This window comes from Pteropus alecto, unplaced genomic scaffold (assembly GCF_000325575.1).
Source record: "Pteropus alecto unplaced genomic scaffold, ASM32557v1 scaffold222, whole genome shotgun sequence".
Lineage (NCBI taxonomy): Eukaryota > Metazoa > Chordata > Mammalia > Chiroptera > Pteropodidae > Pteropus > Pteropus alecto.
Genome location: NW_006433716.1, coordinates 203,347 through 230,567, shown reverse-complemented (window position 1 = coordinate 230,567; position 27,221 = coordinate 203,347). Strand labels below are relative to the sequence as shown.

Below are 27,221 nucleotides of genomic sequence, written 5' to 3'. Positions count from 1 at the left end.
TGAGGAAACAAGAATGTTCGAGTGTGAATCATTATTCTCTACTTTTCTCCTTTACCAGGTTCCTTCATTCATTCAGTGCCCCGGCATGAAGTACCTGATATTCTGGAAGTGCATCTGCCTCATGCTCAGCCCCAGGATGCTGGAGTGTACTCGGCCAGGTACATAGGAGGAAACCTCTTCACCTCGGCCTTCACCAGGCTGATAGTCCGGAGTAAGTGACCTAGAGGCCACCATCTGTGATGACGTTGTTAGGCTTTTTAGTTGCAAGTAACAAATTGACTCTGGCTCCTTAAGCAAAAAGCAGGGATTGGTTGGAAGTATACAAAGGACTCAGAAAATTAATGGAAAAGCTGACAAGCAAGTTTTCAGAAAAGATAGCCTCCAGGGAAGATCTGGGGTTCAGGACTGTGGAGAAGAATAAACTTTCTCTCTTGGATGCTACCTACCATTACCTTAACTTAGCTTCGGTGATGTTTCCTGTACTTCCAAGTTTTGAATTCCCAGGAATAAGAATAAAATTGGCCTAAGATATGTCAGATGTCTATTCGCCTAGACCAATGAGCTATAGATGGGGGTGGAGCTACATTTTACCACAGTGCAGGCACTAGGACCTCACACATGAAAAGCAGCATCATTCCCATAAAAAAGGAGGAATCACCATGAGCTTGGCAGTATCCCTGATAGGTGTCCTACAAGGGGAGAGTTGAGCCTTTTGGGTTGGTCTAATATCTGGTTAAACATTAAGTCTCCCATAAATCCCACACTTGCCAGATCATTTAACTCTCAAATGTGATTTCTATTTTCAGGTTTGAAAAATGCAAGAGTTACAGCTAGTGAAAATTCCCCCACCCTCCATTGTAACTATCAAAGTGGAGAGTAATCATCACCAGTAGTTTTTATAAGAAATTGATCTGCAGGAAGCAAAACTTTGCCCTGAATTTTCCCTAGCTATGCCTGGTATTAAATATTCAGGTCTAAGTACCTGGGATGCTTTATCATTCCTCTAATGATTGAGATCTCTAACCCATGAAGAATACTGATTTTGCTTTGCATTATATTCATTCATTCCTTCATTTAGCAAATATGTGTTGATTATAGCCCTGTGTCAGGCATTGTGTTGGTATTGAGAATTCAGGGTAATAAGATAAGCCAGTGTCCCTTGAATAATTCCCAACCATAGCAGACACATACATAAATAGATAAACAAATACCACAATATGACAATAGAATATGAAATGTATGGTTCACTTTCAGAGCAGGTGAAATCTCCTTTTATTCTACTATACTCATGGAGATTCTGAATGACAAGAGAACAATTTGCATTTGTTTCATTTAGGTGGTTTCTTTCCAGTCTGATATAGCACCATGTGCCAGGGTACTCAGAGTTTGGGGTAAATGGGCAGATTTTCCAGCAATATCAGAAACATCAGATATTGACATACGGTAAAAAGCTTAAAGCTCTTTTTAAAAAATGTTAGAAAACAAAAAACAACAAAGCATCACGATTTGGCATAGACTTGAATTTAAAATTCACCTGAACTTTTAAGATAAAGCAAAAGGCTTCAAGCACATTTGGATCTTCAATTGTCTTTTTTTTCAGATTGCTAGGAGCACATGTTGATTCTTTTTTGCTCTTAGGAGTATTTCAATTAAATCATTTGAGAAACACTGATAATACTTAAAATCATTCTAAGAAATTTGAGTTAGGGGCACAATCATCCCATTTAAAAGTATTTTTCCCCAGCGTGACCTCTTTTGTGTTTAATAAGAAATGAGGTACCGACATTTGAAGGTGTTTGTCCATTTCTCATAACTGTAGGATATGTTTCCAGGATGAATCTAAGCCTAGGAATAGTCAGTGCTTAAAAACTTTGTATTAAAAAATCATACTGGTTATATTTATAGGATTTCCTTTCAGTATAAATTCTCTCCTTTAAAAAATTTCTCACTGTATGCCACGAACATATGGTTTTTTAAACTAAAAAAATCAAGGCTTTTGAAGAAAATTATAAAGCCTAATTGCATACTTGTTGCTTATCATCAAACTCTTTTCCCAACTTCTTCATCCCCAAGAGAACACTCCAATTATTCCCTGGAACTTTATTCTTTTCTCCTTCCCAGGATTAGGGGTGAAGCTGGGACAGGTCTACAGATAGGTATAGGGCTGGAGACAATTTAATGTAACAGGAAGCCCATTTTCATCTCCAGTATCTGTCATCATTAGTTTTCAACCTGTACAAATAACCTGTGGTCAGGCTCTAAGGAAATTACTAATTGTGCAGAAACATTTTCCCTTTATATATTAAAGCATGTAAATATTATCACTTAGACATTTTGTAGCTTTATTAAATGGAAGCCTATAAGAAAGAGTCTGTGTTGACAGTCTTCCTGATTATTTTAGAGAAAATTCTATAACTAGTTCTTTCCAAAAAATTAAAAGGTTGCATCAGCTGTAGGAACAGGTCCAAGCTTACCACCATAAAACTCACATTCAGGAACAAAGACACTAGTTCCTTTTAGAAGAGAAATTAAATAAAATGCCTGATTATAAACGGTCACTCAACCTTCCTGGGTTTTCCTCATATCAGAAGGTATCCTTAGACCTAATTAACAATCTAAAAATCACCAAGTGCTGGAGAGAAATAGCTGGGACATATGAATCTAAAAGCATTTTACCATCCTTGTACTCTAGGTTTTCTATATCTTGTTTCGCTTATATGTTTTCTACCTGAAAAATAGGTAGATGCTACTAGATCCTGCTCCCCTTTTTAGCCATATTTCTTCTCCACATACTCTAGACCGGAGGTTCTCAAACTCTGAGATATATCAGTATCATCTGGAGGACTTGTTAAGCATAGATTGCTAAACCACCTCCAGAGTTTCTCATTCAGTAGGTCATGGGTGGGGCATCTGAGATTTGCATTTCTAACAGATTCCTGGGTAATGGAGGTACTACTGGTTAAGGATCACACTTTGAAAACCACTGTTCTAGTTTCTAACCACACCTGCAGCTCTGCCAGCATGTCATGCTCTCTCCTCAGCCTTGCCTTTGCCTGGAACGCACTCTGCAGCCCTATCTTCTTTGCTCCTTTGCTCTGATCCTGCAGATTCAGCTCATGAACCACCTCCTCTGGGAGGCCTTCCATTATACCTTCTTCCATCTCCAAGACAGAATTAACTCCTTGTCTTTGTTTCTATCATTTCCTATTTACACGTCTGTTTCCCACATTCAACTCTTAGCTTTCAGAGAGCAGAGACTGTATTTTATCTTCATCCTCCAGTGTCTGCTAAAAAGACTGACTGACGTGTAGCAGGTTTGTTGAGTCAATGTGTTCTACTCACCACAGCATTGTTTTCTTAATAAAAGGATGTGAAGCTCAGAAGTGGGGACCTGAATGTAACCGTGTCTGCACCACTTGTATGAACAATGGTGTCTGCCATGAAGACACTGGGGAATGCATTTGCCCTCCTGGATTTATGGGGAGAACATGTGAGAAGGGTAAGTCAAGAGTATCTGATGAGTAAGTTGTAGATTTAAAAAGCCATCATTGGATCTAGAATTTTATATCTGGACAGAGTTGGGAATGGAAGCTAAATGGCCACTGTTAGGCATGTGGTACTTTCATGTGAATTAGAAAAAAAGGGGCCCTTATTGTAAACCATTGAAAGTTGTAATAAGTATACAAAACTACAATGTCTACGATGTGAGTGTCGCTCCCTAAGTTTGTGCGGCACACAACCTGCATCACTGTGGGCTGTGACTCTGATGTCCTCTCTGTGGGGAAGCTTCATTTTCTGTAAAATGGACCTCGAGGGTATATTCACCCAGCTGAGATTGGATTATGATCCATGTTCACCGGTCTAGGAGAGACCTTTTAAAAGAAGAAGCATGCATTTCAAGGAGTTGCATATTTGACTCTGAATCATCTTTTTCTCCTCTCTAAAGCTTGTGAACTGCACACATTTGGCAGAACTTGTAAAGAAAGGTGTAGTGGACCAGAGGGATGCAAGTCCTATGTGTTCTGCCTCCCGGACCCCTATGGGTGTTCCTGTGCCACAGGCTGGAAGGGTCTGCAGTGCAATGAAGGTACGCACCAACCACACCCCTGAACCAAAAAGGTCCTAGCAGATATGCCAAAGAGGTCTGGTTTGCTGGAAATCACAGTGTAAGTTAAGATATACCTGGACTCTTAGTTCTCCATTGCTGAGCTACAGCATTTTGAATCATGGATGTTTTCATCCAAAGTTAATTATGCTTTTACATTAAGACTCTGGACCTCATGGAAAAGTTCTTCTTACACATCACCTGGGGATCTTATTAAAGCACAGATTCTGATTTCATAGGTCTGGACTCGGGCCTGACGTTCTGCATTTCTAATAAGCTCCCACACGGTGCTGACGCTGTTAGTTTTCAGACCACACTTATAGTTGGAAGGCCCTAGAAGATTCGTTCTTTTGGTGCGTCATAAATATCAGAGCTTTTAGGTCAGATCCAGACAGGATTTGAGATTTGAAAATCTAGAAAGTTAAGATCTTATCTTCCATGGACCTTACTCATGCAGTACTAATTTTACCTACTCGAGGATTCCCTCTGCCCTTTCTAAAATATACTTCCCATTTGATAAAGCACAAAGGTATGTATTCCCCTTCTACTTTCCAGTATGCATTTCACATCTACTCTCACACAGTAACTTAACATGAACCTGTAGCCAAAAATGCCAGATCTTTCCTAATGAATGTTAATGCGGTGACTTAGCCAGAGCTCAAAGGGTTTTCATTATTTACCTCACAAAATCAACTTTTTTCCACATCTGGCACTATAGGGAGCTATGATGGGGTCCCCAGCAACCTGTTTACAATGCTCTAGGGCAGAGCAGTTCAGTAGAAATATAAGCAAGACATATATGTGATTTAAATTTTCCTAGTAGCCACATTTAAAAAGTAAAATAGGTGAAATAATTTTAATACTTTTAAAACCCAATATATCAAAAATATTATTTCAACATGTAATCAATAGAAAAAGGTATTAATGAGATGTCGTGCATTCCTTTTCTCATACTAAGTCTTTGAAATCTCAATTTGGACTAGTATATTTTAAATGCTCAATAGCCATACATGGCTAGTGGCTACCATACTGGTCAGCAGAGCTTTAGGGGGCTGGAATAAGAGGGCAAAGAGGAGAGTTACACAAAAGTAAGCTCTTGCTACCTGCAAAACCTCATCAGTTCCCTCTAGGAGCTGTCTATATCTGCCCCCCTAGAACACTGAGGGAGACACAGCGGTGAAGGAATCCCACCTGGCCTCAGAAATGTATATGTTAAAGTAAAATGTGCCTCCAGGTAGGGGTAGATCCCAGTTCCTCTTTTTTTAAAAATAAGAATATTAAAAAATCACATTCAAATTAAAAAAACAAAAACATATGTATATATGAACACTTAGCTAAGGCCCAGGAATGGGGATAGGCATTGTGAGGAGTCTAGAACATAAGTTTCATCAGCTTTACAGTGAGTGGTGTCTCTAGATCCAGGTTTATAAGGGTACATTTAATAACTCATCCTGGCTCATGCCTGGTTCAAGATATCACTAAGATTTTATGAACCAAAATATTCTAGTGTTCTCTCAGACTCTTTTCTGGGACCTCCAATTACATGTATGTTAGAATCTTTGATATTGTCCCTTAGGTCTGAGACTCTAATATTTTTTTTCTGACTTTTTTCCTGTGTTCTTCATATTGGTTAACTTTTGATCTAGCTTTATTCATTGACTCTTCTGTCATTTCTACTCTGTTGCTAAGTCCATACAGTGGTATTTCTATCTCAGATAATGTGTTTTTCAGTTCTAGAATGTCTCTTTCATTATTTTTTAGTTCCTATTTTTCTGCTGAGATTTATAATTATTTCTTTTGTTGTAAACATATTTTCCTTTACCCCACTGAGAATAATTATTACAGTTGCTTTAAAATTCTTGTCTGCTGTTTCTTACATCAGAGACCTCAAGGTTGGTCTCTGTTGCTTTTCTTTTCTCCTGAGAATGAGTCATAATTCTCCATTTCATCTTTTGTTGAGTAATTTGGGATTGTATCTTGGACATTGTGAATGTTACATTGAGGAGTCTCTGGAATATGATTTATCCCTTTGAGAAATGTTAATTTTGTCTTGTTATGTTTTTGCAAGCAATCAACTGGCTATGACCCAAACTGGAAGCTCTGGCTCTTACGCATCAGCTCAAACTCAGTTTAATACTTTTACCCTTAGTCGAGCTGCTTTGACTCTGCACTTAGCATGTGTGGTTGAGGGGCCAGCCAAACATTTGGGACTTCCTCTCTCTGGCCTTTCTAGATTTTCCCTCTTGCTTTCCAGGGGCTGTGGTTGCCCTAACTGTCCTCCGGTTTTTCAGGTCAGTAAGACCATAGGTATTCTTTGGAATTTTAGTTTCCCCACATGATATCAACTGTACTCAACCACTAGAGTAAAACCTGAAAAATGAGAAGCACACCATTCCCATCCTCAAAATTTAAATTCCCCTTTAGAACCTGCCTGGTTCTCCCCAACTCTACAGTGCTTTCATGTTGTTGATTTTTAAATACAGTTGTTATTTATGAGACAGTTGACCTGGGAAGAGCTTATTAACTCTCCTGGAAGCAGAATTCCCCAATCCTTTAAGTTTCTGGCCACTAAGGTAAATATGCAGATGAATCACATGCTACCTTAAATGAATTAGCAAGTTCGATTAGAGAGAAAAATGAAACTAGTCACCTATGGTCCAAGTTTTCTCCCTTTTCCTATATCAACATTGGTTTTTGATGTCTTTATTTACAGCATGCCAGACTGGTTATTATGGGCCAGACTGTAAGCTCAGGTGCAGGTGCACCAATGGGGAGATGTGTGATCGGTTCCAAGGATGCCTCTGCTCTCCAGGACGCCAAGGGCTCCAGTGTGAGAAAGAAGGTAAAGCAAGGTAACACTGTAGTCAGGGCCATCTTCAGCATGTCGTAACCAAGCTTTGCTGGTGTCTTTCTTGCCCCAGTATCCTAAGATTCTCAAACCACTTCTGTTTCCATCCAGAAGCTGGGAAGAATATATCCCAAATCCTAAAGGACAGCTTTCTGTTTCCTTTCTGTGGACCCTCAAATTGCCTTTAATTTCCCTTTCCTCTAGGAATAAACCATGTGCTTTTTGTAGCACATTAAGTGATGACTGGTCAGCTGAGAGCTCTGCCTACCTCCTGTGCTCTCTTTTCTAGGACCAGGCTTTTTCCTGGATATACACAATGGGGAAAAACTACTTTGGAAGAATTTGGACAAATACTATTTTTTAAAGAAAAATATAAATTAAGGAATAGAAAAGGTTACCCTCAAAATGAGTAGTTACAAAATTCTAGTTCAGAAATTACCATAGAGCAGAGGTCAGCAAACTGACCCAAAGATTGTATCTGGCCCACGATTTTCTTAACAGCTTTATTGAAGTATAATTTTTAAACCATGAAGTTCATCCTTTTAAAGTGTATAATTTAATAGTTTTTAGTATATTTACAGAGTTGTGCAACCATGGTCATAATCTAATTTTAGAATATTTCCATAATACCAAAATAAATCTTGTACCTGTTAGCAGTAACTCCCATTTTCCCTTTCTTCTAGCCCTTGGCAACCATTAATTTACTTTCTGTACAAGTTCGCTTATTCTTGACATTTTATATACTATAAATGGGATCATACAAGATGTGGTTTTTTGACGCTGGCTTCTTTCACTTATCATATTGTTTTGAGGTTTATCTATGTTGTAGCATATGTCAGTAATTTAATTCCTTTTTAGTGCCCCATCATCTGTTATCATAAAGAAAATTTTATTGGAACAGAGCCACATCAATTTGTTTACAATATATTGTGTATGGCTCTTTTACACTACAACAACAGAGGTGAATAGTTGCCACAGAGAACTTATAGCTAACAAAGCTGAAAATATTTGCTCTCTGGTCTTATACAGAAAAAAGTGTGCCAATCCCTGCCCTAAAATATACTTTTTTAAAATTAAAAGAAGCATATTTTCAAAAACTTAAAAATAATACACATATGTTATTGAAAAGTCAAATAAATAGAAATATTATAGAAAGAAACACACATCCGATGAAATCTACATTCAATATAATAAGTTCTTTATAGCCTTTTCTTTGTGAGTTTAAAAAATCAGAACTAATGTTGGGGAGGGGTGGAGAATACCAACAGTTGTTTTCTCAAAGGCTTTAACTTATCAGTTTTTCATTTTCTCTCCTTTCCCCAGTGTTTGGACTTTGCTACAGAGCAGGACTCTGGGAGGGTCTAGGAAGGCAAAGAAATGCTTGGGACTATCAGAGGAATGGATTGAAAATGGACAACTAACAAGTTTTAGATGTGAATTTTCTATTTTACTCCTTCCTTTCTTTTCTAAGGCCGATGTCACAAAAGGTGTGAGAATCTCAGATTTAGATCTAGGACCCAAGCTTCTAGAGAGTAGTCCCCTTTCTCTAAGACCAGCGGTCCCCAACCTTTTTGGCACCAGGGACCGGTGCTCCTATGAGACTCTACTGCCTGATGATCTGAGATGGAGCTGAGGTGGTGATGCTAGTGCTAGGGAGTGGCTTCGCTCGCTGGCCTACCACTCGTCTCCTGCTAACAGGCCATGGACAGTACTGGTCTGTGGTCTGGGGTTTGGGGACCCCTCCCTAAGACCATTCTACCCTCTACCTGCATATCCACGTGACCTCCATCCAACTGCGGAAAATGTAAGGGGACAGTGAAGAAAAGAAATGGTCCAAAAGTGTCAAAGTGCTTTTAAAATTCCTACATGAATAACTACTTAAACTGAAAAATTTGATAAATTTTCTAATCATAGTCTCTCCAAGTTTACAGATATATCAAGGACATACCTTTGTAGTTATTAGACCTTTTTTTCCCCTCCTGATCCACACTCTTTACCTGTTTTATTCTAGTCCTGAGAAATAGGATATCAATATAAACTATCAATATTGATGTGTTTACCTTGACCCCATCTTCTCCCACCATTGATATGGAATAGCAGGTGACAGCTGCTCTTGGGAGCACCTCCGTCTCCCAGTAAAGAATGTGTTGTATTGTTTTCATCCATGTCTCACATTTAGCTACAGGTGGTCCAAGGTTTTCTAAGACTCTATATTTCAGAAAAAAATTGATATATTTAAGAATTATTCATTCTCTACTCTGCAGATATTAGGCAAGCAATCCTGATATCTTTTTTGCTACCAGAGGCACTTTTTTTCTTCTTTCAATATTGGCAGCAGCATTTTTGATATGGCTCTTGACTAGAAATTGATTGGGGGTATTATATTCCACTTTACTTCCCGGATGTGAATATGAATATGATTAATCATCTGCCATTTGCACACTTCCCATATCTCTCATATATCAAAACTGACAATCGTGTTGTTGATCCGCAATATTATGGGTTCTTTCCTGAGTGGAAGAAAAACTAGTTTTTGTATTTTACTTTTGTTTTTGTAAAAATTCTCTTAAAAAGCAAGAAATGGGCTAAAAGTAAGGCCAAGGGAGATATGGCCCTGATGATCATTTTAATATTGAGGCTATGTATCCAGGTCCACTGAGAGAGCACACGTTATGTTGAAGAGTGTGGACTCTGAATTCATAAAGATCTAAGCTTGAATCTGGGCTCTGAAACTTAGCCTCCTCATCTATAAAATGGAGACCACAGTAGCACCTGCCTCACAAGTTTATTATGTGATGATAAAACAAAAATTTGCAAAGTTCTTGTCCATGCATGACCTGTTAAATGGTAGCTACTTTTACTATTACTACTGCTGTGTAAGAGATTAGATTTCACAGTGCTGTTTTTTCACTCAGGCATGCCAAGGATGACCCCAAAGATAGAGGATTTGCCAGATCACATAGAAGTAAACAGTGGTAAATTTAACCCCATCTGCAAAGCATCAGGCTGGCCACTACCTGCTAATGAAGAAATGACTCTGGTGAAACCAGATGGGACTGTGCTCCATGTAAGTTACTCTTAATCTGCCCTCCTGACACCACTAGATACTTTCAGTGTAGTAATAACCCCACCTAAGACTAGGTTCCACTTAGGGTTTGCATCCTCCTTGGCTAGGGTGTTGTTAGCTTTGACAAAAAGGAGAAGAAAGTACAGCATAACCCATTTGACTCTAGATAGACCTGCTCCCATGTCTCCAATTCAAAAACCATGATTCATAGAATCCTCTAGGTCTGAATGCATTTCTTGGATCACTCTACCGCTTCACTTTGCCCTGTGCTCAAAACTGGTTAGGACACTACCACAGCAGTTCTTCTTTGCTAAAAAAGACTAAGCTACTTTTCCATTATATTTTCCATCTCTCTCTTCCATCATCCCAAATGCAACAGAGACAGAAGCTACCTCAAATTTCAGTGTGTCACAAGTGATCCTCAGACACTGGAGTATTTTCTTATCTAAAGATTAAAAACTAGTTTATTTCTCTCAAACATGACTAAAAACTTGACAAAAAGGTAGATCTGAGGGACCTCTTGGGGGCAGGATATGTAGAATGTGCCATTGCCAGTGTGCACACATCAGATGTTCCTGATTCCACTCACTCATTGGGTCGTAGAAACCAACCAACAGCCTCCATAATCCTATTGGCCTTTCCATGAATTAATGGAAGTAACACCTACCATCTAACAATGGCTGACCATACTATATACGGCATCTTCCTAACATTACCTGTCCCCTTTTTGCAGAAGTGAAAACTGGCTGAGTAAAGTTAAGTAACTAAGGAATAGGACAAAGTGGCACAGTTGGTATGTGAATTCAGGTCCATGTGTCTTCAGAGCCCTGGCTTTTCCCACAATACCACACTTGACAACCCCTCAAACATTTTAGGAAGCCATTTTGTCCTCTCACCCAGCCATCTCTGTATTAGACCAGAAAGAAGCAAATATTACCAGAAGCAGTTTAAAGGAATTAGACTCCTTGCTTGTAAGTATTTACCCCCACACTCCCAAACGCACAAATACAACACAGGATCTGTGAGGGCATCAATCCAATGTAAACTTTCAGGGCTGCCACAATGGCTTTGGAAATAAGCCAGTGATTATACAAGCATTGCATTGAACTTCTTAATCTCGCCTAGAAAACTTCTTATTAAACAATGAGATGGTGTCAATGTTATGGACCTTTGTGTTTATGCCTTCCTAGAAGCTTTTATTTATTTATTTATTTTGTATTTGACCTTTCCAGCCAAAAGACTTTAACCATACAGGTCACCTCTCAGTGGCCACCTTTATCATCCACCGGATCCTCCCCCCTGACTCAGGAGTCTGGGTCTGCAGTGTGAACACCGTGGCTGGGATGGTGGAAAAGCCTTTCAACATTTCTGTTAAAGGTAAGCTCTGTTTTACAGAGGAAGAGCTCATATCCTTGATGTGCGGTGTTTATGTATCGCTGGGTGCTGCTTCTAGATAGAAATGTTATTTGACCACTAAAATGCCTTTTGGCTATTTTTCAGCATATGAACCCTTTAAAAACATTTTATGTGCTTGAAAATGAAAAGGAGATTAAGTGTATCACCTTCGGAGTTACGTAGTCCTGGGTTTGATGTTTGTCCCTAGTCGCTAGTAACTTTGTATGTGGCACTGAGCAAATTAATTTAACCTCTCTCAACCTTTCTTTATTTGTGAATAAAGCTTAGTTTTTCTACCTCTCAGGTTATTGCGAAGATATGCTAAGTATATAAAATATTTGGAATTGTGTCTGCTACATGTCTGTTTGTGTTTATATTTCATAAAAAGTTTAACGTCATCATTTTTGTAACTTCTTTTTCATTATTGCAGAGAATAATGAATAATAATTATTCTTTTGAGGATTACTCACTTAACATAGAGCCCAGGCTATGCTACATAATTAACATGAGTGATTTTTTTCATATATTCAGTGTTGTGAGTTTTCCTCCTGCTGTGAATGAAAATCTCAAAATTCAAATTAATCTAAGTGGGTGAATGTAAATTCATAACTTGAGAAGAAATAAAGTAAAGGTAAATTCAAGTAAGATTGGCTGGTGTACATAGATACACAAGGAATTTTAAATTTGGAAGTTACTTATGAATCCAGTTAGACAAAAATATATACCTAACATTATATATACCTAACAGCTCTCTGGTGTATATTCTTGTATAGGCACTGGGCTAAGTGCCTCACACACTTCACCTTATTTAGTCTTTTTAAGATCTTTGTGCAACGGATGTTATCTCCACGTTAGCAGTCAAGAAACAGGATCAGAGCGTTTAGGTAACTTTTCTAAGGTACAACACCTGGTAAGCAGCAAATCTTAGTTTTGAACCTGGGTCTCCTGACTCCAAATCCTGCACTGTCTCTTCTAGACTCTTTTGCTTTCTGAGTCTCTTGTATTATTGATGGGGAAGCAAGTTGACCAAAACCGACTTGTATTTGACCCACTTCACTACTTAATTAGAAATATTTGGGAGAACACAGAGGTAATTTCTACAAATGAAATGAATGTAAATACCCAGAACATAATCTTTTTAAAAAAAAGTTCAATCACAATAGTAACATAAATAGAGCCTCATAGATTTGGATCTGTGCCCTGGGAATCCATGTAAATCACTTCAAAATCCTTAATATTTTTTGGATTACTGGAAAAATTCCAGATGTTTTATTCAGAACATTCACATGATCAAAATAATTTTTTTGTATCTTGCATGTTCTTGAAAGAAAGGAAATGATATTTAGACAAGATAAATTATCTTATTTTTAAGCTTCTTGGAATATCTGCTATCTACGAAAAATAAATAATAAGTAGAAAAACTATGTTGCCAAGATTCAGGGGAGTCACCAGGTCTAATTTTTATTTTATTAATAAAGGACAGCACGTGATGTCAATGCATAGATACATTTCTAGTTCCAAGTCACCGATGCCTCCTCATTGTCATATTGATTGTTATCTATAAAATGGAAATAGATATTAGGTAAATTAATCAATGCCTTTAATCATAATATGACAAAAAAAAATAGATACTAGGCTTTATTACCAGAGTATAAATTGGTACAACCACTTTGGAGAATTGGCAGTATACCCTAAAGCTACTCATACACCTACCCTATGACCTAACAATTTTACTCCAAGGTATACACTCAAAAGAAATGAGTGAAAATGTTTAAAAAATACACATTCAAGAATGTTCAGAGCAGCTTTATTCATGATAGCCCCAAACCAAAATTAACACAAATATTCATTGACATTAGAAGGGATAAATATGCCGTGGTACATTCATATGTAATGGTTGCTAGGGCCGTCGTAGTAAAGTACCACAGACTCGGGGGCTTAAACAACAGAAATTGATTTTCTCACAGTTCTAGAGGCTGGAAGTTCAAGAATAAGGTGCAGCAAAACTTGGTTTCTTCTGAGGTGTCGCTCTTTGGCTTATAGATGATCTTTTTCTATTTTCATATGGTCTTCCCTCTGTATATGTGTGTATCCTAATTTAGTCTTCTTATGAAGATAACAGTGATGTTAGATTAGAAATGCCCTAATAACCTCATTTTAACTTAATTACCTCTTTAAAGATCCTATCTCTAAATACAGATAAATAGATATTCTGAAGTACTGGGAGTAAAGATCTCAACATATGAATTTTTGGAGAATACAATTCAGCCATAACATTGTACAATGGAATATTAAACAGCAATAAAATAGAATTCCTGCTACACTATGGATGATTCTCAGAAACATTATAATGAGCAAAAGAAAGTATATACTTTGTGATTTCATTTATATAAAGAACAGGAAAAACTAATCTTTGGTGACAGAAGTCAGGATCATAGTTCCCTATTGACTGAGAAGGGACATAAGAGTGCTTGGTGCTTTCTAGGGGATTGATACTGTTATCTATCACAATCTGGGTGGTGGCTACATGGGTGTGACATAGGTAAACTCGCTTGAGCTAAATACACATAAGATTTTTGCACTTTACAATATGTATATTTCTATAAAAATGATTAAAAGACAAAAATAATGATAAATTACTAAGTTTTTGAAGCAATATTTTTACCCTCGTAAAAGTATATGTTTCACAAGAGACCAGCATTATGGCTATAATAAAATATGCATTTTAATGGTTTAAACAAACAGGGTGGTCTCATTTTCTCATACAAGGGAAACATGACTTAATGGATGAATTTACTCACTTTTCTCAGAATGCCCTCTTCAGAAACTAATCTAAGTAAAATGTATGTCCAGACTTACCTAACTTAACACTGGCATGGCTGTCTGCAGTCGGGAAATACTGCTTGATTAAGCTTCTTACTGGCTTTGTTATCCTGACCTTGGACAACTTCCTCCTCAGTTTTCATTTAGTTAATAGAATTTACTAAAGGCCTATCATGTTCTAGGCATTGAGAATACAGCGATGAGCAATACCAGGAAAAAAAAAGTTCTTCCCATCATAGAGCTTTCATTTCTTTAGGGAGATAAACAATGAATAAGTAAGTAAAACATATAGTTTCCTAAAGTGCTAAGTGCCCTGGAGAAAACTAAAGCAGAAATGGGCGTAAAGAATGCTGGAACAGGGCTGGAGGGGTGACTATAATTTCAAATGGGGTAGTCAGGCTTCCTTGAGAAGATGTTATGTGAGCAAAGACTTGAAGGTCATTTTTATGGACGGTGAGACAAAACATTGAGACTCAGAGGTAAAGTAAAATTACTGAACATCATAATGTCCCCTGAAGTCTGGAAGATTCATATATATACTCTTGTAGAGGAAAAACCCCAATAGTTATACATTTCTAAGAAGGTCAGGCTAATGGATCTACAGAGTTCTCTGTTGACAAATTTAGTTAACAAATATTTCATTCAGCATCTGATCAACAAACCTACATAGGCCTTGCCCCAATGGAGTTTAGAGTCTACTGCAGTGTTTTACAACCTCTTGATTATTATTGTCCCATTAAGGAGCTCTTTAAAAATTTTTATTTGAAAACTCTCCTCCCATCCCATAAAATATTAATATCACAGGTTACTGCACATATGTTTATATACTGTGGCTTTTTGAAAGGCCACAAACCATTGTAATGTCTAAGACATTTTTATCCCCCAAGAACCAATTTTCACCTTCTTGGTGGTGCCGTCCCCGTTTGAGAATACATGGTCTTTGAGATGTAGAGATAACTCTGAATTATCTGGTTGGATCAACTCTAAACACATGAGTCCTTAAAAGCAAAGAACCCTTTTGGCTCTAGTCAGAAAGATGTGTTACAGTGGAAGAAGGGTCAAAGAAATGCAACTTGTTGACTTGGAGGATGGAAGATGGGGCCTTCAGCCAAGGAATGCAGGTGGTTTCTAGAAGGGGAGAGAATAAGGGAACAGATTCTCCCTAGAGCCACCAGCGAGGAGCATAACCCTCCTAACACCTCGGTGTTAGCCCAGTGAGACGTGTGTCTTACTTCTGACCTCCAAAACTAAAAGATAAATTTTTGTTGTTTTAAGCCAAAGGCAGAGGGAAAGAATATATAGTCTAGCAAGAAGACCAATATCAAATAATGTCAGCAAATTACAAAGAATAATGAATTCTGAAAATTACAATGAAGGAAGAGTATAAGTTTTGTGAGAGTGTATGACATACAAGCCTGAGATCCTAAGATAGCCCCATTAAGAAGTCACATCAAAGGTGAGAATTGAATGATAGGTAAGGGTTAACCAGAGAATAGTGGGAGGTGAAGCCTTCCTTGCAGGAGAACAACATCTACAAAGAACCTGAGACAGAAAGGAGCTTGGTGCATTGTTAGCTGGATGAACTAAAAGGAGATCAATGGGATTAGAGGGTATTGGGTAAAGGGAAAAGGAGGCTGGAGAGGAAGCAAGAGCTCACCTCTACAAGGCCTGGCCAGTCATGGTACAAATTTTAGATTTTATTATAAAGGTAATGGGAATTCACTGAAAGGTCTTAAGCAGAAGAGTCTTCATATTTTAAGAAATACTTTGTAGATAATGGGTTGGAGGGGCAAGAGCTAAGTGGGGAGATCACAGAGCAGGTAACTGCCTTGAATCTGAGCAGAGAACTTTAAGAGGAAATATAAAGGCACTCACCCTCTCCCCAACCTAAGAACAGTGATAAAACCCCAAACTCTAAGAACTAATCTGATTGCTGAAATTCTGTTTAGTTCTTCCAAAGCCTCTGAATGCCCCAAACGTGATTGACACTGGACATAACTTTGCTGTCATCAACATCAGCTCTGAACCTTACTTTGGGGATGGACCAATCAAATCCAAGAAACTTCTATACAAACCTGTTAATCATTATGAGGCATGGAGGCAGATTCAAGGTAAGGTGTGGACAGGAAGGGCTCCAGCTAGAGATATAGAAAAAGATTTCCCTCAAATATAGAAATCCCGTCTCCTTGTCTCAATCCTCTACCCCATGATAATAATGGCTGTAGCAGAGATTTCATTTCAGTGTATTCAAGATAGAGTTCAGTGACCCTCTGAATTCTGGGGCTAACTTGCTAAAAGAAAAAAATAATTCAACAAAATGTGATAAGATGTGAAAAGTTCATAAAAACTGTTTAATGAATTAATTTTAAAATTTATTTTAAAACACAAATTACATTTCTGTTTGTTGCACAATGATGTAAAATCACAATTTTTAAAAAGAAAACTGAGCATCGTGCTGCTTTTATTGTGCCATCTTGTAGAGAGATCTACCACTATTATGCTCGTAGATAACACGCATCCCTCCACTGATATTTTACTCTCACTATTTCTGTGGTTTTTCTGAAAAGGGCCCCCTACCCGCTGTATACAGATAATTAACAAAGTTACAAAAAATGAGAAGAAAAGGAGGGTTTGGGGCTTAATACTGCCAACTGATCTAGGTATGTTGAATGCAGTCATGGTATTATTACTGAGCTCTTCACATTCTATTGTAGAGTCAGCCCCAAAATTCAGAACCCCTGCAACATAAGGCTGATTTGCTAAGTTGCTGTTTCCAACATCAATGGCTAGGTCTTCATAAAAAGCAACTTTTTCATACGGTGGTAATAATCCATTGTCTCTTTCCACAAGTAGACATCCACAAAATGGTCTTCTAGAGACTCTTAAACACAGCCCACTTTTTCCTTACTGACTGGGAATTTATCATATGGTAAGGCAAAAATCTACCTTTGCAATATCTGTGGAGAAACAGAGGCTGTCTAAAGCCAATAGCTAAGGAGAAACACAGCGTATGCCATTTGTTAATGAAATCTATTCAAGTACTTCAGAACCCTTCATCTGTTATGACCATTACAAATTCATTATACTGTCATTAAAAGCAAACCCTCAGATTCCCTTCTCTTGATAGCTTGATTGCAATCACTATATGTACTTGAAACAATAGAAATTAAATTATTTTATATTTTCCTAATTGAGATTTTTCCCCCTTAAATCAAATTATGTATTTCATATCATTGAAGATTTGCATGGTTTTACTCTACAAATGGAAAAACTAGAGAAGAAATGATTAAGCGGCACAGAGATACTGATATATATGTATACATTGTAACATGGAAACGTCCTTTAAAAAGCTTATTTCCCTTATATTAGGCATGGTGAGGCCCTGAAGATGGAATTGCCTCTCTGTTTCACTAAGACATTGTATTTTTAAAAACCAAACGTTAGTTCACATCCCAATAACAACATTCAAGTTTAAAGAATGTAAAAGAGTGCCAACTTAAGTTTCCTGGACTTTCCCTCTTCTCAGTGACAAATGAGATTGTTACACTCAACTATTTGGAACCTCGAACAGAATATGAGCTCTGTGTGCAGCTGGTCCGGCGTGGAGAGGGCGGAGAAGGGCATCCTGGACCCGTGAGACGGTTCACAACAGCTTCTATCGGTCAGTTGAAGCAAACAGCATTTATTCATGAGCTAGGTGGGAGGGGGAGGAAGGAGAAAGAGGAAGGAAGACCAGGAAGGGTGGTGGTGGGTGAGCGGGTGGGTGGGGATGGAGGTGGAAGGAGTTCGCTTTTGAATGGGTGGGAAAGTGACAGGAAGGGTAGGAACTTGGAGCCAAACTGTTCCTTTATTTGGGCTGCACTCCTGGTCTGTCTCCCTGGGGGAGGGGTGTCCGTGGTAATCCACGGGGACAGAGAAGGAAGCAGATGAGCCTTCAGGAAAGCAGGGACATCCCTTAGGAGCTGGGATTTACTTAGTAGCAACTGTGCTGAGCGTTGGCTTCCCGGTTTTACCACCAGCTTCCTGTTTCCATCTCAAGGGCCAGGCTCTTGCCACATACATACTTCAGAAATCCCAGTTTGTTTATTTAAAAAAAATAATTTCTAATTTTTCAAAGTAATTCATGCACATAGTTGAAACATCAAATAGAATGAAAGGCTTTTATCTAAAGAACGGCAGTTCCCTACTCCACCCCTCCACCTCCCAGTCCTGCTTCCTATAGGCAGCCACTTTTATCTCCGTAAGCTATTTCTTAGAGTATTCCTCTATGTTTCTGAATCCATCAGAACCACTCGTACGGCATGTTAAAACAGATTTGTGGGCCCTACCCCAGAGTTTCTGATTTCATAGGTTAGGGATAGGAGGTGGGGATCAAGAATTTGCATTTCTAAAAAGTTTGCTAGTAACACTTGATGCTGCTGCTCTTGGATCCATACATTCTAAGTAATTTTTGTAGTAATATTTCTTGATTGATTAATGTTAGTCATTATCTATTGGTCTATTGTGTTAATTGAGGAGCCCTTAAATTTGTGAAGTTTCCTTGCTGCTAACTGGGTCATCAGCTTTCTGCTATCCAGGTACCCTCCTCTGAAATATTGGAGTGATCCCTTGTAAAGTTCTCTTTTCTAGTGCTTCCTGTGTATAATCTCCTCTTACTATCTTCTGGTCAGCCCTTTATAGTTTCGGGTTCACATATGTTTAGTTCATATACCCATAAAAGGTAAGAATTATCATCTTCCCCATTTCAAAGGTTTAAAAGTAGAGTCTCAGAGTCGTTAATAACTTGCCCATGGTGATATACCTGAGAAGTCTCCAACTCCCAGGGCTGTGGACCTGTTAGGAACCAGGCCGCATAGCAGGAGGTGAGCGGTGGGCAAGCAAGTGAAGCTTCATCTGTACTTGCAGCCACTCCCCAGCGCTAGCATCACCATCTCAGCTCCACCTCACATCATCAGGCATTAGATTCTCATAGGAGCAAAGGCTGGGGACTGCTGATCTATAGGGCGGTCAGTCTATTAAGACCTCACTCTGCCAGTACCAGAGGTAGAACTCTTAAACCCTACTTTGTTTAAAGTAATCTTTCAATTTTGAAATAACTTCAGATTTTCAGAAAAGTTGTAAAGATAGTACAGAGAGTCCCTGTATACCTCTCACCTAGTTTCAGCTTCTTCTAATGTTATTCTCCAACAATATCATGGCACATTTGTCAAACTAAGAAACCAATATTGGTCCATTACTATTAATTAAACTCCTGACTATGTAGATTTCACCAATTTTTCCATTAATGTTCTTTTTCTGTTCTAGGATCCAATCCAGGATACTACATTGCATTTAGTTATCATGTCTCCTTAGTGTCGTTAATAACTTGCCCATGGTGATATACCTCAGAAGTCTCCAACTCCCAGGGCTGTGGACCTGTTAGGAACCAGGCCGCATAGCAGGAGGTGAGCGGTGGGCAAGCAAGTGAAGCTTCATCTGTACTTGCAGCCGCTCCCCAGCGCTAGCATCACCACCTCAGCTCCACCTCACATCATCAGGCATTAGATTCTCATAGGATCCCCAGTCCCTGGTGCTAAAAAGGTTGGGGACCGCTGATGTAGCTGATGCATCACCATACTAGATCTTCGGACTTGCTGTCCTTTTTCTCTGCAATTATTATTATTATTTTTACCTAGGAAACTAAAACCACTGTTTCTTTAACCTAAATGATATGTTTTCCTATTTTTTAGTCAATTTACTAAAGGCAGAAGGATATAGAGTGATTTAGTAAGAAACTAGAAGAACATCTAGCTCTCCTGCGAGGCTGTGCATCCCTGCCAGAGTCTCACAGCTCCACACACCCCACCTAGATTTCATTTGACCAGCAGCATCTTAAAAGAACAAATAGGACTCAAGAGCTATTCTGGAGCTTATAGAAGCATTACATAAGTAAATAATGGTTTCCTGGGAACCCACCAGGTAGTGAATACAAAAAATAAATGAATAACACCTGAAATTGTATATAAGTTAGATGATAAAGGAATCTCGATGACTGTGATCAAAGAGGTCCCTGATATGTGTTTATGTTGCTGCTAAAAGGCAAATGGTAGCTAATTCCCTCTCAGGCTAGCTTTGATAAATCAAAAGAGGAAGGTCATAATCTGACTCAGATGGAAAATATTTATGGGACAGAACATAAAACACTTCGCAAACCCACACGGTACTGTCTTCATCCCTCAGAATATGTTCCAACCAGGATGTATTTAAAGGTCTCTTGGAATATTTCAAAGTGGTTTTCAGGGGTGGGTGGGAAGAGAATTCTTAAAGATTCTTCTTTTCCCATCATTTGAATTTTGCCGGTTTGTTTTTTAATTTATCTGGCAGTTACTCTATTTATAATTGTGTTGATTGAGTGGTGAAGGCCAAGGAGGCCAGGAGGGGGAGCGAAGAGAACACATTCTGAACACATGGCAGCAACGAGGCAGGTCGTGAGGGGTGAAGAGTAATGTGTTCCTGAGGGAAGGGAAAAAGGGAAATAACTGTTTGTTGCGTTACTCCTCAGTAGGAAGCATCGGCCTAGAAAGTTTGCATATATGCTCTAAAACATCAGCCCTCTGTTGTCATTGTAAGCCTGCCTAACCACTCCTGGTGGCTTATTTTGGAAATTGAACTTTAGAGATGAGCAAAAGGAGTTGACATTACCTCTCTCAATTTGCAAAGATTATAGAGAAAGGATCAATAAGACCTTTATTTAGCATAAAGCCAAGCAAATTGCAGAATCTGCTTGCTGATTCTCTCCAGTCTAAGAGCAGTTCGAACTGCAGTGCGGGTCACTCTCCCAGTGGAAAGAAAGAGATTCTTCCTTTCATTTCCATCCAAGAGTTAGACCAGTGTTTCTCAACTTTTTTTTTTTATCTTAATTTTTTAAAAAATCATCATGCTCTAATAACCTTTTTAGATAATTTTGTCCTTAGGAAAAAAAATGTCTATTTTGTCTTAATGTCTCCTCTGCTATGAATTTTAATACAGCAGTTCTGTTTGTATATTGTGGCTCTTCATAAACCATTGTAATAGCTAAAATTTTTTCACACCCCCAAGAACCAATTTTTGCCTCTGTAGGGGCAATAATGTCCCCACTGTGAATGTATGAATTAGAGGATCCCTATTCTATGTTTTGAAAATACTTTATGTCTGAAATTTAAAAATCGATTTACTACTATTAACTGAAAATGCACAGATTCCTGCTCTATTGACATAAGACATCTTGGAAAAGAAAGAAGAGAAGGAAGGAAAGGAGGGAAACCATGATAATAGAGCATATGACACCTAAGCATTTTCACAGCCATTATCTCATTTATTCCTTCTGAGGCTGGAAGATGGGTATTTCCTTTTGTGTTCCTGTGAACTCAGAGAGTTGTGAATTTTCCCAAGCTCATAAAACTAAAGTGGCATGCTCCTGTCTCTCTGATTTCAAAACCCACATCGTTTCCATTCTCTTACCTCTCTGATAGCCCAGGTTCTTGTGGGTAAATTATGACCAGGCAGCATAAGGTGGGAGCTCATAACTTGATGTGCTCAGAGCAGGGGTAGGCCTGGCCTTGGCACCACAGCTGTTATGTCTAAAATTTTCCTCACTAAGGAGAAGTAATCCCCAAATTGCTTTAAAATGTGTTGTTCAAATGGTAAGAGAAACACTAAACATTCATTCACCTATATTCCCACAACTTTGGCAATTCCACTGTTTTCTTTTTTATCAGTTTCCTTCCTATCTTTCACCAATTGTAGACATGACTTCTATCAAATTGCAATCAGAGTTTTTCCTCATGCATTATAAATATTTTTATTGGCCTTCCATACTTTTCTCGATTATCTATTTTAATCCATTGGATGGGTATATCATAACTTTGGGAAAGGGGTTGTATTCCTATATTACAATTATTCAAACTATGAATTAGAATTATTTTAAAAGTTTTCTGTTTGGGTAGGAAAAAGTTATTACATGGCCACTAGCTTGTGTTTCTTTGATAGTTTGTGAAGTATATTATTCTAGAAGCCAAGATTATTCTGTAAAGCTGCCCTTTGGGGCTGTTTGCTACCTTCATCCTGTATCAAAATCATGATCTTTCTGGTTTCCCCTAGGTCTTCCTCCTCCAAGAGGCCTCAGTCTCCTACCAAAAAGCCAGACCACTCTAAATTTGACCTGGCAACCAATATTTCCAAGCTCAGAAGATGACTTTTACGTTGAAGTTGAAAGGAGGTCTGTGCAAATGAATAGTGATCAGCAGAATATCAAAGTGCCAGGCAACTTGACATCAGTGCTGCTTAACAATCTACACCCCAGGGAGCAGTATGTAGTTAGAGCCAGAGTCAACACCAAGGCCCAAGGGGAGTGGAGTGAAGACCTCACTGCTTGGACCCTCAGTGACAGTAAGTGACTCCTGCTGCACCAGCCTCACCTGAACTATATCTGACTGCTGCCGTTTGGACTTAGCTACCATCACTTTCTGACTATTTCTTAGAAATCATAAAAGGCAGTTAGTTGTGAATGGAGGCTAATCAGTGCCCCACTTCAACACATCAAATCATTTTAATAACCTGAAACGTATAAGAAAACTCCATGTAAATGGAATTGCAACAATTCAGGCACGACTTTGCTAAAATTTACCTTTCCTTGGTATGGAGTTATTTATTAATTAATTACTAACATGAGTAAGGTTTTCTAGGGCTTGTGTACTATGTTATAGAGCAGTTTCCAAGATTGTCATGTATCTGTACATACACAGATGCCAACTAATTACAGATGAGTCTTTCTTAACCTTAAAAGCTGAATATATTTACTTGAAAAATATTCTTAACAGACAATTCTTGGAGCTACAATACACACTTGAGAGTAATAATATAACTTTCTTTCAAAATATTCTGCAATTCAGGCTTTTCTTAATTTCAGATTGGTCATTTAAAATTAGCTGAAACATCTTAGGTTTCTTTGTAGTAGTGAACATTTTTTCGTCATTAATCAGAGAGTTCTATTTTGGTTCAAGGCTTTAGAACAGTGTCTCTGCATCTGGGGCCCTTAGAAAGACTAGATACTTCTTGGCCATACCAAGTACCACTTAAGTCAGCATTGTGTTGCCTCTCGCCACCCCCAAAGTCCAAGGTCCTCTTTGGCAGCTGGGTCTTTACTTCTGTAACAAGTGTGGCAACTGGCTCAGTGTTTCTCCAGCCACTCTCTTTTTGTATCAGTGACAAGTGGATGTTGCAACTGTTTTGTCAATGTTTAGGGATTCTTCATTATTTTTTTAAAAATAAAAAATTCTGTGAAATTTAAAAGTTACAGAGCAGTGCAGAGAATAATACCACACATGCTCACATTTCTACCACTTAGAAATAACAACTGTTCACATTTTGTCATATTTGCTTTCAGCCTTTGTGTTGATTATGGAAGTAATAACACAAGACAGATATCTCATAATTCCCTTTGACCATCATCCCTACTCTAATTCTATTCCCCTCTCCCCAGAGATAACCAAAATTATGAGTTTGTTATATATCTTTCCATTCAGTGTTGTATAATTTTAATACATTAAATCCATCCATGGTGTACATATGCATACATATTATTCTTCATCTTGCTTTTTTGAATAATATGATTTTATCAATGCTATTTTGCTTAGATCTGAAATATGCTATTTAACTTCTGCATAATAATCTATGTTATGAAGATATCATCTTTTATCCCTTTCTTTTCAGCTGAATATTTAGATTTCTTTTTCTTTCTCTTTCTCCTTCCTTCCTTCCTTCCTTCCTTCCTTCCTTCCTTCCTTCCTTCCTTCCTTCCTTCCTTGTCACAAACAAAAATGCAATGACCATCCTTATATGTGTCTCTATGTGCATAGGTGTGAGAGCTTTCCTAGACAGTATGTCCAGAAGAGGAACTAATTGGCTATATCCATCTAAAGTGGCTATTCAATGTGTACTATGTGTCCAGAAGTATATGAGAGTACCATTTTGCCTATATCCATCTCTATTTATATCCTTTCCCTATATCTGTATCACTTGATATTGTCAGACTTTATTTTTGTCTATTTCAAACATAAAAAAGGGTGCCACACTATTAATTTCAATCTTTATTTCTTTGATAAATAGCAAGGGTAAGCATCTTTTCTCAGGCATTTTATTGGGCATTTAGATTTCCTCTTGTTTGATATATTTGTTGATATAATTTTCCCATTTCTTTGGTTGTCTTTTTTACTGATTTATTAAAATTGTTTATATAATTTGGATACTAATCTTGTTAAATACATTGCAAATATATTCTCCTAATCTCTTTTTTTAAATTAATTATTTTTTTTATGGTGACATTAGTTAAAGAAATCCAGTAAGTTTCAGCTGTACATTTTAACAGTAAGGCATATCTAATCTCTGTTTTTTAACCTTGTTTCTGGTGTTTTTGTTTGTTTGTTTGTTTTTTTACCTTACACACAATTTACATTTTGATATAATTAGACCTGTTGATATTTGCCTTTGTGGTTTGCACTTTTTGTGTTTTGGAGTTATTGCCTACCCTAAGGTCATAAATATATTCTCTATATTTTTTCTAGTAGTTCTAATATTTTGTTTTTGCATATTTACATCTTTAAGACATAGGGATATTATTTTGGGGTACAGCACAAATATTTTAATCTTTTTAATCTTAATCTTATTTGTTCACATCTGGCAACTGAGCAGTTCCCATAACATATATTGAGTTGCCCTCTTGGTGACTTGTGATGCTTTCTGTATTATACACTGAGTTCTGATATTGGTTTTGCATCTATTTCTAGGCACTCTATTCTCTTCCATTGATCCGTGTGTTTGTTCCTGTACCATTTCCAACCTGTTTAAATTATGATAGATTAATTAAATGTTTTGATAACTGTAGGATGGATCATTATTTTTCTTTTTCAAATTTGTCTTAGATGTTTATTCAGTATTCTATATAAATTTTACCTTTATTAAAATTATATATTATCAAATCACATCATCAGTATCATATTTATAGGATTAAATGAAAAAAGCTAGTAGTCTCTGGAGAGGACTTGTCTTGAAGCGTTGTATGGCTTTTCATGTGGGGGGTGCAGATTATATTGGTGTGGTGGTAGAGGTGCTGAGATTGGCAGGGTAGAAGTTGGTCCCTACAGGGTCGGGAAATTAGGGTAAGGAGGTATGGATGAGAACAAATATATTAGTCTTAACTAATATATTTGTTAATATGCTATGTTGTCATTGGCTGATCTTGCATATAGATTGTTCAGAAGTAAAATTAATGCTTCTAGTTTAAAGTTTATGTTGGCGCTCAGCCTAGCAATTCCATCTGGACCAAGTGTAAGGAATGAAATGAATTAGATTCGGCATATGGCCCCAAACATATGTAAAAAATAATATGTGTGTGTAATGTGTTCCTGTATATGTATATGTAGAGTATCTCATTTGACACTTACAATGACTTTATGAGGAAAGTACCGAAGGAATTATCACATTTAATAAATGAGGAATCTGAGACACAGAGGAGGGTAAGTAACTTGATCAAAGTTACATAGCCAGTAAGTCAGGATTCTCATTCATATTCAGTTCTATGTTTTATTCATTTATTTTTGCTAAACTATGCTCAAATTTTCTCTTTGGACGGGACAAATTGCTTCAAGGCAAAGTTGGTTCTTGGATAAGCTCCTTCAGCAGTCATACCCCACTTCTGAACTGTTTATGATCTGATTAACATTTCTGAAAGTGTTTTAGAATCTACTTTATTTTAATTAAATTTATTGGGGCAACATTGGTTAATAAAATTATATAGGTTTCAAGTGTACAATTCAAAAATATGTTGTATATATATGGTATTGTGTGCTCACTACCCAAAGTTAAATTTCCTTCTGTGTCACCATATATTTGGCCCCCTTTACCCTTACCTATCTCCCCTACTCTGGTAACCACTAAACTATTGTTCGTGTACATGTGTCTCTGTTTATCTAGTTTGTTTGTTGCTCTCAGTTTCATATCCCACATATAAGTAAAATCATGTGGTTCTCAACTTTTTCCATCTGACTTATTTCACTTAGCATGATGAATTCAAGATCCATCCATGTTGTCGCAAATGGCAGTATTTCATCTTATGGTTGAGTAATATTCCATTGTATATATGTACCACAGCTTCTTCATCCAGTCATCTATCAGAGGACTGTTGTTTCCAGGCTTGGCCACTGTGAATAATGCTGCTATGAACATTGCGGTGCATACATCTTTATAGATAAATGTTTTCAAATTTAGGGGTAAATACCCAGAAGAGAGAATGCTGGTATGGTAATTCTATTTTTAATTTTTTGAGGAAACTCCATACTGTTTCCCACAGTGGATACACAATTTACATTCCCACCAGCAGTGCACAAAGGTTCTTTCTTCCCCACAACCTCTTCATCACTTATTATTAATTGTCCTGTTGATGATAGCCATTCTAAGTACTTTAGAGCCACCAGGGAACATGCTAAAATGTGGATTATTGGGTGCCAATGCATTAAATCTAAATCAGAGGCCTACTGAGGTAGCGCAAAGAGTGACTTCCGTCAGGCATACAATGGATAAATTGGTACATGCAAATTTATGATTTTTGGTTGTCACCAAAATTATATTCAGTATTCTTCCCACAGGTGTTTGCAAGGCACTGCTTCTTTTGGGACAGTCTTAGAATACCACTGGTTTATGAAACTGAATTTCTTTGAGGTGCAACTATACAAGTATTAAATATGTGTTGATAGTAATCTGAAAATGTTAATATTCCCAGTACTCTGTAATCTCCTTGTGGGAAGGAAGATTACTTTATATTTTTGTAAAGATATGCAAAAAGCTTGGTCCTAGATGCAAAGGAGTTAAGACAGGCTGTTGATTAATATGATTTTGTATAATTTACCATCTGTTGGAAAAGGATCATCAGATGCGGAAGGCTCGAAACCTAATACCTGATTCTCATAGAC

At 37.7% G+C, this 27,221-nt stretch overlaps 1 protein-coding gene across 1 annotated transcript in view; it reads left to right on the top strand.

Annotated features, from left to right (window-relative positions):
- The window catches only part of TEK (TEK receptor tyrosine kinase), a 99,331-nt gene that overhangs the window by 53,676 nt on the left and 18,434 nt on the right, over window positions 1-27,221 (top strand). Inside the window, exons 5-13 of the mRNA XM_006908358.1 lie at window positions 59-211; window positions 3,368-3,499; window positions 3,947-4,087; window positions 6,819-6,947; window positions 9,869-10,020; window positions 11,253-11,397; window positions 16,188-16,349; window positions 17,765-17,899; window positions 22,357-22,644. Of these exons, the coding sequence (XP_006908420.1) occupies window positions 59-211; window positions 3,368-3,499; window positions 3,947-4,087; window positions 6,819-6,947; window positions 9,869-10,020; window positions 11,253-11,397; window positions 16,188-16,349; window positions 17,765-17,899; window positions 22,357-22,644 (1,437 nt within the window). The remainder of the gene's footprint in view (window positions 1-58; window positions 212-3,367; window positions 3,500-3,946; window positions 4,088-6,818; window positions 6,948-9,868; window positions 10,021-11,252; window positions 11,398-16,187; window positions 16,350-17,764; window positions 17,900-22,356; window positions 22,645-27,221) is intronic.